General features: G+C 41.1%; 1 protein-coding gene across 1 annotated transcript; it reads left to right on the forward strand.

Annotated features, from left to right (window-relative positions):
• Nucleotides 1–550: 550 nt before the first annotated feature.
• Nucleotides 551–2523, forward strand: med10 (mediator complex subunit 10). Its single transcript, XM_026346882.1, has 4 exons — nucleotides 551–812; nucleotides 901–984; nucleotides 1265–1367; nucleotides 1708–2523. Exons 1-4 carry the CDS (start codon nucleotides 691–693, stop codon nucleotides 1801–1803), a joined length of 405 nt encoding a protein of 134 aa, XP_026202667.1. The 5' UTR covers nucleotides 551–690; the 3' UTR covers nucleotides 1804–2523.
• The last annotated feature ends 16891 nt before the right edge of the window (nucleotides 2524–19414 follow it).

Genomic DNA, 19414 nt, shown 5'->3' on the forward strand with positions numbered 1-19414 from the left:
CACGTAGACCAATGCAGTCAGCAGCTGTTATATATTTACACCGAAAGGGAGCTTCCTACAGTTGCATTATTTTAGAGGTTACCGCTTTCCTCATCCCTTATGCCTATGAAGTCTGTAACTAGAAAGAAAATATTTATAAGTATACTTTAATGCATATTCCCACGTGATTTTTTTTTACAGAGAAAATGAATGTAGCCAATTATCTCCGTTCTTATGTCATCCACAGACCACATACACATATAGGCTGTAAATGTATTAGGAAACATGTCATACAAAGTCTTGTATATACATATAACTGGACACATATTGCTGGCTGTGAAACAGCACTTTTTAGTAGGATTTTCATGATGAACTATCATAACTGATAAGGGAATATATCTCTAAATCACAGATTATATTGTTTAGCCACCGGTATAAGCGGGCAAGTCACGGTTACTCATCTTCTTCCTAACTGGCAGCGCGACACTTTGATGCTTTTAACGTTAGAACACGACCGTCTGACGTCAGTCGTTACCTAGGTGCCAGAACAGGACCCACACCAATTGGCTATTCTGTTGCCGTAAAGTACGTCAGCGCACTGGCTGTTGTATTGTCGGTGGCTAACAGTAAACAGCAAGAATTTGTCGAAAGGATTATTCTAAACTGAATAATTTCTAATTGTTTTTAGTGGTTTAACAACAGTCATTAAACATGGCTGAAAAATTTGATAACCTGGAGGAGCATCTGGAGAAATTTATCGAGAATATTCGACAGTTGGGCATCATCGTCAGCGACTTCCAGCCTAGCAGCCAGGCAGGACTCAACCAGAAATTGTGAGTCATGCTTTATTGAGCGGTATGAAACGGTATTAATCTGCAGGTTGGCTTTTTTTTTTAACCTACTGCTGACATTTCTTTACAGAAATTTCATGATATCTGGCCTGCAAGACATCGAGAAATGCCGTCAGCAGCTTCATGAGATCAACGTACCGCTTGAAGTCTTTGAGTGAGTTCTGTAACGTTACTTGTTGTTGTGCACGTCCGGATTTAAAACCAACAACAAAGTCTCTTGTCACACTTCCTTTATTCGCTGTCATTGCTATGTTACCCTGAATACACATATTGCAGTGTTAAAATAACACGTCAAACAGCGCCAAACTTCTTTCAAAAATGCAAGAATTGTGTAAAAAACACTTTCTTCTTTAGTGAATGGTTGAATGTAATGTGGAGTATTAACCCTTGCCTGTCTTCATAGCTTCAGCTGGTATTATTTCTTGTGTTTGTAGATACATTGACCAAGGTCGAAACCCTCAACTGTACACTAAGGAATGCCTGGAGAGAGCCTTGGCGAGGAACGAGCAGGTCAAAGGGAAGATTGACACTATGATGGTGAGAGATAATGCCAGGGTCAATTTGATTCCCTGCCACTGACACTGCTAGAATGAAACATGCTGATTAAATTCTTTCTGAGGATACACTTTTGAAAATCAGTTTCAAACATAATCTTCATTACACAAAGAGCCATGTACTTGAGATAGCTGTCTCTGTCAAAATGGCCTTGTTTATTGATGATAAAGTAATTGTGCTTGTCCTAGTTGTCCTTAAAGAAAACTTTTCTCCATCAGTACAGGTTTTGCCCTTCAAATCAGATCATTTATATCGATGTAACATCAACAATTGATGAAAAGTAGTAATAAACCAACATCTACTATCCTTCCTTCTTTTACAGAAATTCAAAAGCCTTCTCATCTCTGAGCTTACCAAAGTTTTTCCAGAGGAGATGTCTAAGTACAAGGCTATACATGGAGAAGATGCCCCTTCCTAATAGCTCCAGCACTATGGCCCTGACCCTCAACCTGTGACCCTGAATGGAGTTTTATCGAGCAGGATCCTCTGTAGCTGCCACCGAAATGTGATAATAAACTCAGTTATTATTTTTCATAAAAGTTGCAATGCTATTGCTGACAAGTATCCCGAGGGAGAAGAGCTCTCTTTCTGCTCAACACCATGACTCAGCAGAGTTCTCTTTTCTTTCAATGAAACATCAAACTTCATTTTAAGCGATACAAATCAACTGCAGCTACGGTATACGACAGAGATACTGAGGGGAAACAAATACTTTTTCACTTTGTTTTGTTGCTAGGATACACATTTGTTTTTAATGTCCCTGTTGATGCGTGGACAAAGAGTTGCAGCAGAATATTTCTAGAAATCCCAACTTTACAGACAAAAAATGTTTAGAGCCCAGAGACCTGTCGGATTCTGCATTACAGAATTTACTCCATCAGTTGTACATATATTCTATTTATACTCTCAACACTCTACCTTTTGTAATCCTCGCTAATCATTGTGCAGCATAGATTTGTACCACAGATGACATTTTGTATCAAACTCAGGTTTCTAATGGCCATGATAACAGAATGCAAATGTTATTTGATGATAATTCTGTGCCTGATAACTTGTTATGGTCAGAATTGACTCCATTCTTTATTTGTAACATGTTTGTATTATAGATTTTGTTAATAAATGTCCCTTGATGGACTGACATGTTTGGCCTGATCTGTCTGCCAACACCACCTATAGGGTGTAATATTTTCTATGGCTGATATTTTTGTGCCCATATTAAATGTGATTATAATACTTCATGATGTTACTGTCATAAAAAAAGTACACATGTACTGTAGTATATGTTTACCCCAAAATTTATTCAGTGACTACTGCTGATTGAAATGTAAGTAAAAGTGTTAGCAGGCCACCTACAGCACAGACATGACCTACCATGGACATAACAGACATATTGGTGACATGTTCAGGGACACTCGTCTCAAGTGTTTTCAAGTGATTTAAAATGATTTGTAACTACACCTGTATAAGTGTGTGTCTGTGTCTGTAGTACAGGAACAGATGCTCTAGAAACAGACAGGGCTGCATCATCAGGCAGGTCGCGGCCCAACACGCCCTCTCCTGCTGGGGCTTAACCACCGCGTCACGCCCCTCTGACCCTGGAGGCTGATCCTCAGGGACTGAAGGAGGGAAATGACTCCTTTTATTGATTTGTGATCTGTGCTGGAGAGTAGTACAGACTTCTCGTCCCTGAAGATTTCTGAACACGTGTCTCATTTAGCCAGCTGTGGCTTAGGGAGGACCCAGCCTTCAGCTTTCATTGGTAGAGGTGGGATGGGACACGAGACATTTCTTTCCGTCTTGGTCCTTCAGTTGCTTTTTAGATGTTGCATTCACTGTAAGCACCATAGTTTAATGCAGTGTGAGTCTTTCAGCTGAAATGACATATACATGGAGGTTGCTGGCTTTAATCTTGTATACAGTAGGTGCTCTGGACCTTTGTCATTATTGTAGCAAATAGAAACAAGCTTAGACACACCCGGGTGTCACATGGCTCTTGGTAATCACTAAACAAAGCAGCTAGCAATTATCATTAATGGTATATATGTTAAAGCAACTCTATCAGGATATTAGCAAATTGGCAACTGTACACTCATTTTTCATGAGTTTACTTAACACCTTCAGTGCTTGAATCGCGTGTGCCTAAAGACAGGAAACTCACGACACTACTTGACGTAGTGAACATCTCACAATAGGCCACCTGTGTATCAGCAGCCCACAGTAAAGACCAGCTATGCATAGTTTTACTAAGAACACCTTGAGTGCTGTTAAAGCGATTCCATCAGCCACTACTGTCTCTCTGTTTTTCATTTCTAGCTCTTTAAACCTGCCTCTTGTCAAGATGACGAACATCCACACTGCACCAAATCACGGCAGCAGTGGTCAGGGGCACCCTTTCAATCCAATAACAAGCCTATTCGGAGGGATAAGAAATTAAATTAAAGTCTGTTTTTATCCAGTTTGCATTTGTGTCTGCGCACCGTGACATTTCCTTCACAGAGTGACACTGACTGTGTGTGTGTGTGTGTGTGTGGATGTGTGTCGTGATGCTTGACTAACCAAGAAAGGAGGAGATGGTGGGTGAGGGAGAGCCTATTGTACTGTAAATATGTCTCTGTATGAAATGCTGAGGTGTGTTGGATGACTCATTGAAGGTGACTGAGGTTTTCTCACTTCTCCTTTCCTTCCCTCCATTCACCTCCTCTTCTTGTACACTCAGGCCTTACACCCCCAAACAAACATCCTCTTCCGTTGCCAGGGTTACCTTCCCTTTTTATTACTAGGCAGCACTTTTTCTTCTTCACTGGCATCGTTCTCTTTGTTCCCCGCAGGAGCAGTGGTGTGTTGGTAGTATGTCAACAGTGCTGATTGAAATGATTCATGTGGAGGTGGATCCTCTTCTCCTTTGTTATTTGCCATTATCATAGTAAGTAAATACTGTAATTGGCAGATCCTGTGATATTTCAATGTGTCTGCTGGTGAAGTTCTCCATTCTCCAATTTCACGGTGTATATGGGACGCCCAGCGAATAGCTCCTTAAAAACAGAGGCATGACCTGACTTTGCTGCTGACTCTACAGGTATCACGTTGTGAAGGTGTGCTCAACGTGGTATCAAGTAAACTTCTACCTTTGCAGTCTTTAAATTGTTAATTTAGTTTCCCCAAACCACAAGTTTTGGACAAACAAGAGTAGTATACAGTCTATAGAGAAAGAAAAAAGGAAGAAAGATCATAAAAAAATTTAATTGGATGAAAAAAAAACATTAAAAGATGGCAACAACAGTCAGGTGATAAGTCTTTGTGGGTCTGTCACTAGTTTTTCAGCTTCACTATTTCATATGACTTGCCTGCTACCAATCTGTCTTTGTGGGTGGACTTTAACTTGTGGAGAAAAGATCTATAAGCACATTTGAAATTTTCTACTTCTAAACAACCAAGTGGAAAAGATGTTCTGGCTTCACTTTGGCTCCCTGTCCTGCAGTGGGTACAGAGTTTACTGCGTTTTACCCTCTCCTACTCTGCCTTGAAGCCTTTCACCTCAGTTTCTGTGGACTACTTGGCCATGCCACATCATTTGCTTAACGCATCACATTTTTGCTATTTTTATTTTTCTCTACAGGAAAATGCTTTAGGCCTCGAACAGCAGTTAAATGTAAAATGCTCCCTTGCCCTTGGGTTGGCACGGGAAACACAAAGGCAGGGGCTTCTGCCTTTGATGCCATTAGCATAATGCCTTTCTGATGCTAATGCTAAGTGCCTCAGACTGACCGCTGAAGCTCACACGGCCCACAGCCATGATGGGCTTACATGGCTGCTTTCCCTCAGCTTAGTGACAATCATTCACCTCCTCAATGAGGGTCAGTAGGCGGACCTCTCTTCCGTCTGTCGCCATAGTCACCATGGAAACACTCCTCCCGTTCACCGTTACCACCCTTTCGCCCTCCTCTTTTGACAATGGGCTTTTCTATGTTTGTGTGTCCAAGTGCGATGTGTGTGTGTGTGTTTGTGTGAACAGTAACAAGACCTATCTCATCACAGCTGATTGGTGATCCTACAGCACTCCAGGGCTCACATATGAATTGTAAAACACATCACAGTGGGAGCAGCACTCCTACAGACTGTTCATCTACAACATCTACCATCTCCCCCCCCACACACACACACACACACACACACAAATAAACACATGTGATGGCACAGAGTATGAGTCAAGTCAAAGAGTCCTGCTGCGGAGGTGAGCAGGGCCTGATAATGTTGCAAAAAGTATTGAGACACAAAACACAAGGGGCGGTGAGGAGTACCTCAGAACCCAGAAGCCCCTTTCTGGACCCATTCGGGGAGCGCCACCGTGTGTGTGTGTGTATGTGTGAGTGCAGAGCAATAATAGGATGATAAAGACACTAAATGAAAACTATAAATTAGCAGAAGGATGTCTGCTGCATGATGCGCCCTGCACCTGCCGCAGCAGCACCCATCAAGAGCAGCAGTTGAATTATTGCACAAAAGACCAAACCAAAACAAAAACCCACTGCAGATGGAAGTGAATAGATGTGAAATATTATTTGCGTCTCTCATGTCTTTGTGCCCTGGCTGCCTGCATGCCTGCTTTCATGCTCTTCTTTTTTTTTTTTTTTAGGATTGCTGTTTTCATCTGCAGCCAGGCTGATTTGCTGACAAGCAGTATGAGTGGGAGTGAGCAAGACGGAAAGAGAGACAGAGAGAAAGGAAACAGAGTGGGGGGGGGGGAGGTGGTATAATTTCCCTCTGGTTTAATTATCTAAGTCTGTAGACAGCCCCACTCTTCCTCTCTTGTTGTTAAATGTTAGAGGTGAGAATGTGGGCAGTCTGTGTGATCATCTCTGTTCTCCTTTGCCTGTGTGTGTGTGTGTGTGTGTGTGTTCATGGCATGCACAACGTAACACGAGGCGCAGCGGTGAACAGGGAATAGCCACATGTTTAAGCCTTGCTCATTACCCGCTGGAAAGAGGTAATCTATCATTTTCATCATGTCAGAGAGCCGTCGCATTCATAGCTATGATTTACTGTACACTTGTGCAGCGCTCCCTCAGACACTCCGTGTATGATTACAGCTTCCTCCTCGGTGCATGCATGGGAAGACAATCAGTGGAGATTCTCACGTTTTTTTACAGTCATTGTGATGTTGGCATTTGCCAGAGGCTGTTTTGGCCCGAGGCTGTGTGTTTTCAGCATATCAAGACAAGTACTGGGGGGGATTCTGTTTCATCATATACGGTACGGGCTGCTGTTGGTCTCTTTGTCTTACACAAAGATACACAACAGAGAATATCTTGTGGTGGATATTTCACATCTGTTTAAAAACAAATCATCAGTTTTGTGGAGAAAATCTCCCACAGATGATTGGTAAATCGAAAGAATCATTGTTATATAATAATATAAATAAAAATAATTAAAAGAATAATTAGTGGCAGTCTGTACTTGTAATTTGAAATACAATTTTGAATATGTGGTTTTTATTTGAAATATAATGTTTTAACATTGTGGTGTTATTAGTTTTAGTCTTTAATCCTTTACTACTGATACATCATTGCATGTGCAGCATAATATTAATTAATAGACTGCAAATACACTGCAAATATGAGATGCTACAGTGCACAAGGTTTCTTTAACAGCAGTCTCCATCAGAGAAACAGGATGAAAATGTTCAGATGATTTTAGGACAGCTATGTGAGAGTCATAGGTGGTGTCCCCAAGTGGTCGAGTGGTATGTTAATTTGTTTCTTGAATAATTTCTATGAAAGTCAGCTGCTGCACATAACCTCTATTGTCCTCAGGGGGTGTCCCTTTGATCCCTATGGACACACACACACACACACACACACACACACACACACACACACACACACACACACACACATGCCAGGCTTCATAAAACTCTCAGCCACGCCCTGTCTTTGTTTTGCCATTTGGCTTCAACTTCTGTCTTCTGATGTGACCCCTACAGAGGTCATCACATAAATGCCAATCTGGTCCACACACATACACGCACTCACACACACACACTTCATGCAGGCACATCTGACCACGGCTCAACTCTATACGTCAATGAGGCAAGAAAGATAATAGGAGAAAGACAAGAAGAGGTGTATGCAAAACTGTCTGGTTCTCCAGAGATTTCAGAGGAAAGTGCACCGAGGCCAGGATTTGATTTTACTTTACTAATGATTAACTGGTTGTGTTTTAATGAGCTAAGTCTGGGAATGAGCCAAAATAACGAAATAACTAAAAGCTACATCAAGATTCACATCACATACAACCTCACGAACTCAGGATTAAAAACAGTTTCAAATTTGGATAACCCTGCCTAAAACGAATGTAATGTTTTTGCTTTGCTTTTTTAATCCTTTGTTTGCTTTTGTTGCTTTTTCTGTCAATTTCACAATCTCATTAAAGCACTTCTTTTCTTGTTCCCTGACAAAAGCAACGTGACAAGTTTCATTGTTGTGGGCTCAGATGTGGCCTGCAGTGTGGCAGGGGCAACGAGCAGAAAAGCTCGGGGAAATGAATGAAATGAGTGAATTTCATTCATACATCCTGTGAATTCTTACGCGTGCATGTTTCCCTGCTGCCAGGGTGGATGATGGATACAAAACATATAGTGGGAACATGTATGCGTTTGCAGGGGTTATGTCTTTGTGTGTGTGTGTGTGTGTGAGAGAGAGAGAGAGAGAGAGAAAGAGAGAAGGGGGGTGGTCGGGGACAAAATGAGGTTGCCACCAGCATAATGAGGGCATAATGTGTGTACGTGTGTGCATTTGTGTGTTTGTTTGTTTGAATGTGAATCGACGCTGTATAATGGGCCAAATAGGCCATATTGTTTCCGACTCATGCTGAGTCCCCGTGGCAGCAGATGTGGCGTTACACAGCAACAACAAAACCTCATTAATCACTGTCTAGAATGTGTGAATGCGTGTGTGCGTGTGTGTATGCTCCTGATCTGCTAGGTTATTTTGCATGTATGCATTTTTTTTCCCCGTCTGCCTCCTAAGCAGAGTGTTTCAGTGTGAGCGTATGCGGTGCATGTTCTTGTGTGTGCATATCTGCAAGCGCAGCCACTTGTCAGGACAATTTGATTTCCGTAGTGGTCTAAAGAACGCAAGCGTGAAGCAGTGTAAACTCCCTGGTGTGTGTGTGTGTGTGTGTGTGTTGGTTTGGTCATCAAGGTGTGGTCATCATATTGTCTGATTCTAGCTCATGCCTCATGTATTCATGAGTCGAGAATCTGATAAACATAATTCACTTTGTGTTCGTTCTCTAGATCCTCCCCACAATTACGTGAGATATTTGATCAGGTCAGAGGCAGCTTTTGTTTAGTTGCCCACGTACACCTCGTCGTGCATGACTCAAACCCACACTGCCTGAACTCACCTGCTGCCTACTCTCGACTAATCCCAAAGCAGTGAATGGACAAAACAAGCGTAATCATCCCTCCTCTCTGTCCCTCTGTCTCCCACTCTCTAATTCTGCCTCCCCTCTAACTTGCGTCTTCATCAGTATTGTCAGTTTCACTCTTTCTGTTCTCACTGGAGGTGGGAGGATCACGACGATGTTTGCCCACGGCTTGCTTAATGACTTTTGATCAAGATGTTCCAGCAGAATTCATTAAAGTCTTAATGATTCTGGATGAGGTCCAGATGTTGGCTCATGGGCTCAGCAGCTCAATTTCACAGCGAAATTGATGAGTTTCATTTCCACTTTGGATGCCTAATGGTGTATTTGCATTTCCATGGGAAAGAATATGAGATTTGTTATAACTTTCTTCATCAGTATTGTTCATTTTGGATGGTAAATCTTGCTCAAGGCTGTGATTTTGCAGACCTTTGGAACCATGACTTTTATCTGTGGGAAAGTTAGGCACGGGTAATGATGAGATTTCCCCCACTGCAAAATACCAACATTGGTTGTTTGTTCAGAAGGCTTGAAATTTACAATTCAAATGACTTCATCTTTGCAACACTGAAACATTGCAGGATGTTTCTACCAGAGGTCTTAACTTCACCATGCCTTATTTTTAAGGTCAGACCAGAAATGCAAGAAATGTGTTTTACATCATACATTTTGGGATTGTGCTAAAACAGCTGACATGCTGTTTCTAATTAGTGGCCCCTGCAAATGCATGGTGATTGTACAGCTAGAAACCAGGATCTTAATAGTGACCCATGTAAAATGAAAAGGTTAATTAGTTATTAGCAGATCTTTCATTGGTTGAAAACGACAGCCTTTGAGTGTACAGAAGAATCTTCGACCTTTGTGCACTGTTAATAGCAGCTGTGTTGACGGCAGCCTGCTGTACAAATAGCCTCTTGGAAAGCACTGGAGTGTTTCTGGTAGGACGCAACCAAGGAGAGCTTAGTCTGGAATCAAACCAAGGCAGTCAGAAATGTAGCAGCTTAGAGAGAAAGCGCTGCTGGTACCAGTATGTCACATAATACTGTAGTTTCACTGTTGACGTACAACAGACCTCAGAGCCAAGCACCTAAATCCTGCTGCGTGTTACCTTCACGCCTGCTGCGCTTCGCCCTCCACACCTGCTGTTCACCAAACACACGCCGTGGACTTTCACACTGTGGCTGAGGCCAGAATCAGCTTGTGTCCAGAGGAAAACACGGGGCCAGTGGTCGTCCCTCAGACAGGGCTATTAGTCAGTCAGTATATCACGCCTGGCAAAGCCTAAGCTAGCAAATTTAGACCCAGTTAACTTGTGCTCGAAGGTTGACCAGCTTAATGGCTTGTCCTGACTGGGCAAGCTTCAGCGGCAACGCCATTGGAGAGTTATGTAACCCTACATCTTGGAGATGGATAGAGCCTTTTTCTCTGACTCACAGTTGAGAGGCCACTGTTCTTGGAACTACAACATTTTGTGAAATAATTCTAATGTTTTAGCCTTTGGACAAGTTAATCTGGAATTAAGATTTGTACTGTCCTCAAGAAACCTCTCTGACAATTGTGGTGAATCACCGCTGAAATCATGAGAGCTGAGAAAAACCTGCAAAGATAGGGTCATAAAATATTTAAGATTTTTTCGTGTAAGTTGGACTATTTTCACCTCTCATGTTTCAAACTGAAAACACTTTTTAGAGAGAATGCACTCAGTCAGCTTCATGAATAAATTACATTTTGCGAAGGTTTTCTTGAATGTATGGCTGCAGCTGTGTCTGGTGAAAGTGTCTCCTTGAGGCCTACAGAAAGCGATGACTGTGAATAAGCAAAGCAGCAGAAAGAAGCAGCAACACCTGCTCGCAGTAATGATGCATGCTCCAAACCATCCTTGCAGACAGTGCTGAAAGTATGCCTTGGTGTAGGCTTGCATGGCTGCTGCACATCACTCACCATGATGCATTAAAATCAGGGAATATTGTATGTGAGTATGTTCTTTCGTCTGTGGACATACTAAAGTGACTGCAGCTGAAATAATGATGAAATTATAAGGGAAAAGATATAATTGCCTTGTGACTTTGGTTCCAGTCTCCCCAGCTGCAGTCTTTAAGGTAGAACAAAGTGGGTGGATGTGGTGGCAGAAAGGAGATTTTTTTAAAAAGTGCATAGTCGTGAGTTGGCCAAATTTAGATTGGCAGCAAACTGCTGAGTTTTTCACACTGTCAGCACTTTGTATTTTCAGGGCAGTCACATGGAGAAATTAAGAGAAAGAAGGAAGGTGAGGTAAGTAAAGTGTGTGTAGAAAAGCAGTTTTTAAAGGGTAACTTCATTAAACTTGTCCCAATTAACAAAGATCTAGCACTCCTACTTTATGTCTTTTTCTTGGAGTAGAGTGCTACTCAGCGTGTGAAGACTGTTGCATAATGTATTCTGTGGCTGTGCAGGGAGCTTTCCAAAGCCTGATGATGTCATCAATGTTATCTTGGATTGGGCATGGAGACAACAAGAGTGCAAACCTCAAAATCTGCATGCGGGGCACGGAGTTCCAAAGACAAGCGCATTTGACAGACTTCCCAAAGGGTATAATAAATAATATATTAATTATATATTAATCAGCTATTATTATTGTTATATCAATATTGTTTTGCACTGTATAAAAATGTAGCATCCAACACATTTGGAGCTTGATGCATACCAGGAATTGAAAAATATCTACAAGATCAAAAGTTAGTTTTTATTAATATGTCCACCAACTTTATTGAAGTGTAATTTACAACATGCTACAATGTGCAACTTAAGCTGGCGTTAGCAAGAGACACAAAATCAATAGACTTTGCTCCACTCAGTCCACTGCTACTTTCTGTGCAGCAGTTCATGTGGTAGTCCTTACAAAATCGCAGTAAATGAGAATGGTCCAAAATGTACTGATCCAGCAGAAATAAGTGAAATTCTCTGACCGGTTTCTTGTGAAAAACCATTAAAAGTGCATATTTTTGTACTGCTGCCACTGCTGTTCAGTGAATCTGGATCACATGAAGCACCTTAAGATGAGCTTTGGAGGATTTTTCGGGTAAAAAAAAATATTAGAAAAAATGTACATACTGTATCTTTAAATTAGCAAAAGGATAACGCTGCTAAAAGAATTTGAAATTATATATTGTAAGGTACCATTCATATAGTAATTTGATGGTGAGCAGATCAGCAGTTCTTCCCCTTACCTCGAGTCACAAGTAGAAATTTACCAGAGACCTTTTTACATTAATCTATTTCATCCCTATAATAATTCTTGTGAGATAACTTGGACTTAAACTTTGCCTCTGATCATTTGTGAAAGTGCAGGGAGTACCGACTACTATCTAACAGCTTTGCATTTCATTTTTCTGCCGTTCTGCCTTCATCTGTCTTTTCCCTTTAACCCACTTTCTCCCTCATCAAACCTTCACACAATGAAAAGAAGAAGCAGAGCTGTTGTAATGATGTCTTTGGCTTTTCTTATCCATGTCCATAAGCTCATTTAAGACAATTAATCTGTCTGGGCTTGTAGGCTTTAATACCCCTGATAGTATATAAAGGGCAGAGACTGTATTACAGTAAATGCAAGTGATTTTCTGATGTTCCTTTTGTTTGTTGCCTTATACATGTCTGGCTCTATCACTACTTTAGAATAATCCTCTGCACTTGGGCATTCATACTCTCACAGATACACACACAGGCACAAAAGGGCATGCAAGTACATAGAAATACATAACTTTATACACATTAATCACTCACAATAAAACATTATTTCATTTAAAGCCAGAGTCAGCCATTAAAAGCCATGATTTAATGCGAAATCCTCTGTTTCTATGCTGTTAGAATATCAACATGACCAAAACAAAATAACACGAGTATCACCACACTGTGTCCCTGTGAGGTGCTGAAAGCAGCACAGACCTGGGAATAGCTTTGATCTGAGTCAGACATTCACAGAAAATCCCAACAAACAACGTGCGCTGCCATGGCGAAGTCGCTGGACGTAGCTGTCTGTGTAAACTTGCCAAAGGTTCTGCATCTTTATTTAGAAAGAGAGGTCACCCTGCCTCCGATACGTCATGCTGTACACCTGATAGGAATAGGATGGGATGAAGATGGATTAGATAGTGATGTCACAAATTCGTGCTCTAGGAAAATGTCATCCTATGTTTGAAAGGACGTCACAGAGGTTCCTGGAACAAGAAAAGTTGGAAGGTGAAACTACTTCTGAGTGGTTGTTTGTCTGGACCTTGGCTTCCTTTTGGTCTGTAGAAAAGTAGGCTAATCTTTATTAATTAAACCAAGCCGTCTTTACCTCATTTTAGCATTAGTCTCACTTGCACTGTTGGCATTGACATTAGTGGGGGAGTTATGCTAATTGTAATAAACACTGCTCCTCTTAAATCTTAGAATAAGCGCACACATCTGCTTTCCAACTAGACTAGTTCACATTAACAACTTCAAGCTCACATAGCAGGTATGTAGTACTAGAACACTCTTTCCACCAAAGAATGATGGGGGGATATATGTTTTACGCAAGGTCACCTTGATCATAGTCGCTGAGGGAGAAGAGAACACACTGTTCACATGGAGAGATGAACCGGTGACACGGTGGTCGAAACCTCTTTCTTTTACCTTCAGGCTACAGCTGATGTAATGTGTCTTTCATCTGACATTAACAAACATGCAGGGTGATCAGTCAAGTGCTTCAAACCCAGATTTGCAGCGCAATCAGGTGCAGCCAAAGATCATCCCAGATCCGTTTGTGAGGTGACCTGAGGCACATTTGACCACATTTGTAAAAAAGACACAAAGAACAGTAATGTCTGATCATTTCTAATTTGTTTTAGTTGGAGAAAATGAATTGATTTGTGAGTTTTAGAGGCACTTGTAGGTTGACTTTTTTTTTAGCAGACTCCCTGTTTTTAGTATTTATGCTAAGCTAATCTAACTGGATGGTGACTCAAGCTTCTTATTTAATATACATACACGGCCAGGTCCATCCCAAACATGATGGTCGCCATCTGATCCAGGCAAATTTATTTTGGTTTCATGCAACCAAAGAAGGTGCTGCCAATATTCTTCAGGCTTCTTTTCATGTTCTTTGGCAAAATTTCATCTGAGAAATGCTTTTCTTCTTGGAGTCTGTTTTTAAAAGGCTGACTTCATGCAATCTTATTCATTGTAAGGTCACGTAAACAGCAAATTGAGTGGTATCAATTTTGAGGATGGGCACTGTGCGTTCAGTTATTGGTGGTATACAGTGTCTTCGCCCAGATATCCTCACCATTGCTTCAACTGTGTTTTGAGCTGATGGTTTTGTACCTGCTTCCATCTTTTTTTTTTTTTACAACAACCTGTTTCCTTACTTGGTCAAGCAATTTCCTACCCTGTTGCATTAGAAACAACCAAGGCCAAAACTGAGAAAGCTGTGGTGCTCACTTTATTTTATAACCTTGTTCATGCAACTAGCCTTCATTGAAAATCCAATTGCAAACCCTTTTGTTGAGTAATCATAGTGGTCATAGGCCTACTCACTTTTTTTTTGCCTTGAAATAATTAGTTTTTAAATAACCTGCTTCAGCTTTAGCTTCATGTTTTGGGCACAGATTTGAAAGTGTTATCAATGTTCTCATCTAACTCTATGCAAGAAGGTACGTATGTACTCATGGTACCCAAAATGTTGCGATACAGTATTCGTTACTTATGTATTAGGCCTAATTCCAATTTGAATTTACATTTGGACAACATTAAAGCAAGACATGAGGGTCCACAGAACTACTACAGCCTCTTTCGTGAACCTCAGTAGGCTCTTTTGAACTGAGACACCTAAATATTGGACCACCTGCTGTTTCATCACGTTGGATTTCAGTTAGCTACAATTCCAGCATGATTAGTTCTGTGTGTGTGTGTGAATGTGGGCGTCGTAGCACCTTTGGCAGTGTGCTGGTAGGACCATTTTCATGCTGATAGATGGGCTTGTGTGCACACGTCTGCTACACTACATTTGCTAATTAATCACACTTCATGTGCACGTCAGGTCGATATGTACAGAACACAAATATACACAGCCTACACTATAATTTCCACGTAATGAGCATTTGCGTGTGTGTGTGTGTGTGTGATGATCTATGTGTGTGTGTATGTGTGAGAGAGAGACAGATAATAATCTGTCATCTGGCCTTTTGCTCTGTTTGAATGTCACTGCTTGAGGTCTGTCTCACACACTCAGACACACACACACACACACACTTATATACACACAGTGATGTAGTCCCTTTGCAGTTCAGGTCCTTAAGCTTACGTAAGCACCTGTGTGCTACAGTTGGCACAGACAGGAATAGTCCCAATAAGGGGCTTAAACACAGACACACAGTCATGCAGTGGTTCTAAATCGGTGAATGGGGTTAAGCTTCTGTTTACCACAAGAGATTCATCAATGAAGGGAGATCTTGTCCAAGTGATCCAAGCAGTGCTTATGATTATTCATTACAAGCAATTAACACTGTTAATTGGGTTCATCCTAACACAATAGAAAACACAATTCTATCACATGAATAATTATAAAATTGCACGCTTCTGGCTGGCCAGGAAAATTGGAGAGAGAGTGACCTGTCTCTGTTCTTGTACAGTCCTGCCCAGGGCAGCTCTTATGTAACAGACTTTATGCAGTCACTTGTGTCACTGGTGATTCTCCCCTTATTTGGAAAATGGCTGAGGATGACACAGCAAAAAAAAAAAAAGTCATTGCATAAGTATTTTAAGATTGCCACTTTGCTTCTCGGAAGATATCTGTGTTCTTCCATATTAACAGTGCCCTTGTCTGCCCAGGACAGTAGCATATACAAGATTTAACTAAAGAGCAGCATACAAATGTGCATGCAGTAGTTACTGTGTTGTTTGTGCAGTTTGGGGTGTATGCGAGTTAATCTGTTGATGCTTTTCAGGCAGGTTCAGGCAGGCAGTTAGACCTATTCAAAACAATTCTGTTTTATTTTATAACATTAAGAATTAATAGGTTGGTAAACAATTGAAATACAAAGGGATGTATTTAGGAAAATCTACTGTCTTGATGTTGCATCAACTGCATTTTTTTTGATTAACCAATAAAGTCCCTCCATCTATAAAGGGAAAAAGTAGCGTATTCTCCTTCGGCCATAAGGAGACAACATTGCTTAGGTAGGAACTAAAGTGTACACAGCAAGATACAGTCAGGTTGTAAGTATTTTGACTATTGGCAACTTCTATAATTCTGCCTTAATACAACAGATTTCAAATGAAACAGTCAAGGCATGTTTGAAGTGGACATTGTCAGCTTCGATATCAGGGGTTTAAAAAGTACTGTGTGTTACATCTTGTGGTGTAGTATTATTCTGTTACTTTACTGTCATAATTATGTAATTTCCTTCTTAACTCATTTACAAGTAAGCTGATAAAAGTTCAAGAGTTTATTTCAAGTGTGGCCTTTGTGTTTGGAACCTGTTGTTGTAAACTGTAAACATGAAGTCCAGAACTGTGAAGCAAGCCATAGTGAACTGAACATAGCAAAAACATCACACCAAGGTGTTGTTAAATCCACTATTTGGCACAATACGTTCTTAAAAAAGGAAGAAGGCGCTAGTGAGCTCAGGGACATTAAAAGGCCTGAAGAGAATGGTAAACAAACGTATTGGAAGACAGGTAATGAAAGACCCTTCACAACAGCTGGCTAAATGAAGAGGTTTGGAGTATCTGTGTCCAAACCCACAATCAAAAGGAGATCACTCAGCAGATTAGTGTTTACACAAGATGTAAACCAGTGGAAAGTCTCAAAAATGGGAACACAAGATTAGATTTTACTGAAGAATTTTTGAAAAAATTAGAAAGATACAAAAAGATGACAAAAGATGACAAAGATCAAGTTGCACCAAGATGTTTGGGGAGGTGACGCGACTGCTCATGATCTGAGGCATAACAACTGAGCTGTGAAGCATGGTGGAGGTAGTGTTATGGTGAGCTCATGTATGTCTGCCAAAGGCACTTGTTCACTTATACTTGCTGATGACGTGACTGCTGACTTAGGCAGTAAAGAATTCTGGGGTATTTGGAGCTACAGTATATTCTGCTCAAATTCAGCCAGATGCTTCAAGGTGTTACAGTGAAGCATAGCGTGAAAGCAACCTAAGGGGTTGGAATGGTCTGCAGTGACAATAAATTCACTTGACCTGATGCCAAGTATTATAGGCAGTGTATATGGGTCAATTGTAGAAGAAACCAACATTCAAAAGGATTTACCAATGCATAGTACCACATCAATGCAACTGATATAAGGCATCAGAGCTGTTTTCCACTGTAACTGTTCATCATAGTGACGCTGCATGAAACTGTTTAATGTGACATACAGAAGAACAAAGAAGAATTTCAAAGTATTCTTGAAGTATTGTATTGTTGACTGCTCTGAACCTTGTAGGAGGAAGAAAAGTACCAAGTATCAGTTGCTGTCTGTGGAAAACCAGAGAAAGGCGTAGAGTCTAGTGGAGTTTTGCTGGTTTCATGTTTTGTAGAGATGCTACAATAGGTTGTAAATGCCTGCAAAGAATTTGCAGCCAAAAAACTCACAATTGAATTTAGGATTAGAAAATTGCAGTAATAAGTGAATAGTAGGTTAATGGTAGACAGAAACTGGTCAACATAAAAAACTATGGGGATATTTGGTGCTCTTCGGTCTTCTGGTTAGTTAAAAATATATTTGGAATTAACAGTACAAGCAGAGCTGTTGAAAAGCTGCAGGCAATACACCCTCACTGCAATTAATATGAGCACCTTTCACCCTATTATACTGTCATGTGGATACCTGAAGAATGAAATAGCCAAAAGTGATGGTGGGCTTGTAAAGGTGAATGTTTTAATAATCCTGCCCAGTAATGGCTGCTCAGTTATCCATTAAGACAAACATACTGTAAACGGGAAGGAAAAAACCCACAGCGTTGTGGGTTACATGTGAATGTAATCAAAGCCTCCAATTCCCTATATTGGTCAGAATAAGAGACCAAGTAGGTCAGTGTGTGAATACTGAAATACATTAAAAATTAATAAATCCCGCAGTAGCTTTTCCATTTGCATCCACATTTCCATTTCCACTTTTTCCACAAGATAAAGTAATTGCCTTTGTTTTTATGTGCAATCTTGAGCTCACAATAGTCCTGACATCTTGACAGTGCTGAGGTATGCAGAAAGAAAAGGTTAAGATGTTGGAGTTGTGGGTGTGGGGGTGGAGATAACCTCACAGAATATTAAATACTATCAAATTACCATGCTTCACATGTCTCAAATTAGCATATATCAGATCAAACAGCCGGGGACGCCTCAAGGATTATGCATTCAGGCACATGTTCAGTTTCAACCCTATTTTACTTCCAATTATCATATTATTATCATGGCGTTGCTGCTGTGTAGTCAATTTAGTCTACACCACACTCAGGGGAGTGGTAGACATGGCGTAGCCAGACATACTGTCTGCCCATCCATCCATCTTTGTATCTGTAGTATGTACTTTATCTATCTAATATACCATCTAGAGCATTCACAAAGAAACAACAAAGAGGACAAGAGGAAGTGAAGATGCCAGATAAACAGAAGACAACAGCTACTGATGTGAGACAGAGACTGCTGATGTCTGTGGTGCTGCTGCAAAGGTCTTTTGGTGCACATGGACTCACTGCATAAACACCACAACAAGGACGCCTCAGCACAAACGCGAAGACAGAATCATTGAAATATTCATAAGCATTTAGCAGATAAAAACTTTAATAAACTGGAAGAGTTGTGACAAAACAGCATCTTCAAATTAAATGCTACCTTGTTATGGCCAATATAAAGCACTAATATAGCTTTTGTGCTGTTAGGAAGTCGTGAATTATTTCAGAATTAAACTGGCCCGATTGTCAAAAACCACTCAACCTGTCAGAAGACGGCCGCGGCATCTGTACCCAGTGTGATGCACAGCCTTAATATAAGTGAACAAAGAGACTCTGAAAGCGCACCCTTGGAGGAGAAGAAAAGAATAGTTTAATAAAGGGACAGAGAGAGAGGGAGGAAATGATGGGACTGGAGAGAGCGGCGTTCCTAAGAGACAGCGATTAACATTTGATTGGCTGTCACACTGTTAACTCCTGCCATGCTGTCGGGGTCCTTGGAGGAATTAGTATGTTCGCTTGTTTAGGAATGTACAAGGAAAAAAAAGAGAAAGACGCGAAAGGGCGGTGTGACAAAGAAGAGGCAGAAAAGGGGGGGGGGGGGGGGGGGGGGGGTGACGGAGAACGGAGCAAGGAGGGGTGTGTTAATTAGAAGACAGAACATTCTGGCAAATACCTGTCAGGTCTTTTAACTCTTAGTAGGCCATATGGAGCTCCGCCACCCCCTCCTCTCCCTCCCCCACAAACAGTCTCTAAGGGTGATTACACTAAATGATGCAAGATGCTGTATGTGTTGGGCTGTTGGGAAGAAAGAAACAGAGTGAGAGAAGCCGGAGCTGACAAAAAGAACAAGGAAAGACACAGGACATGAAAGGACGGGACACGGATCAGGCTGAGATGACAGCAGAGGACAAGGCCGGTTACAGTATA

This window comes from Anabas testudineus, chromosome 11 (genome assembly GCF_900324465.2).
Source record: "Anabas testudineus chromosome 11, fAnaTes1.2, whole genome shotgun sequence".
Taxonomy (NCBI): domain Eukaryota; kingdom Metazoa; phylum Chordata; class Actinopteri; order Anabantiformes; family Anabantidae; genus Anabas; species Anabas testudineus.

Coding starts and splice junctions, on each gene's coding strand:
- med10 (XM_026346882.1), top strand. CDS start 691: ATGGCTGAAAAATTTGATAACCTGGAGGAGCATCTGGAGAAATTTATC. Junction 813..900: donor GCAGGACTCAACCAGAAATT/GTGAGTCATGCT, acceptor ATTTCTTTACAG/AAATTTCATGATATCTGGCC. Junction 985..1,264: donor GTACCGCTTGAAGTCTTTGA/GTGAGTTCTGTA, acceptor TTGTGTTTGTAG/ATACATTGACCAAGGTCGAA.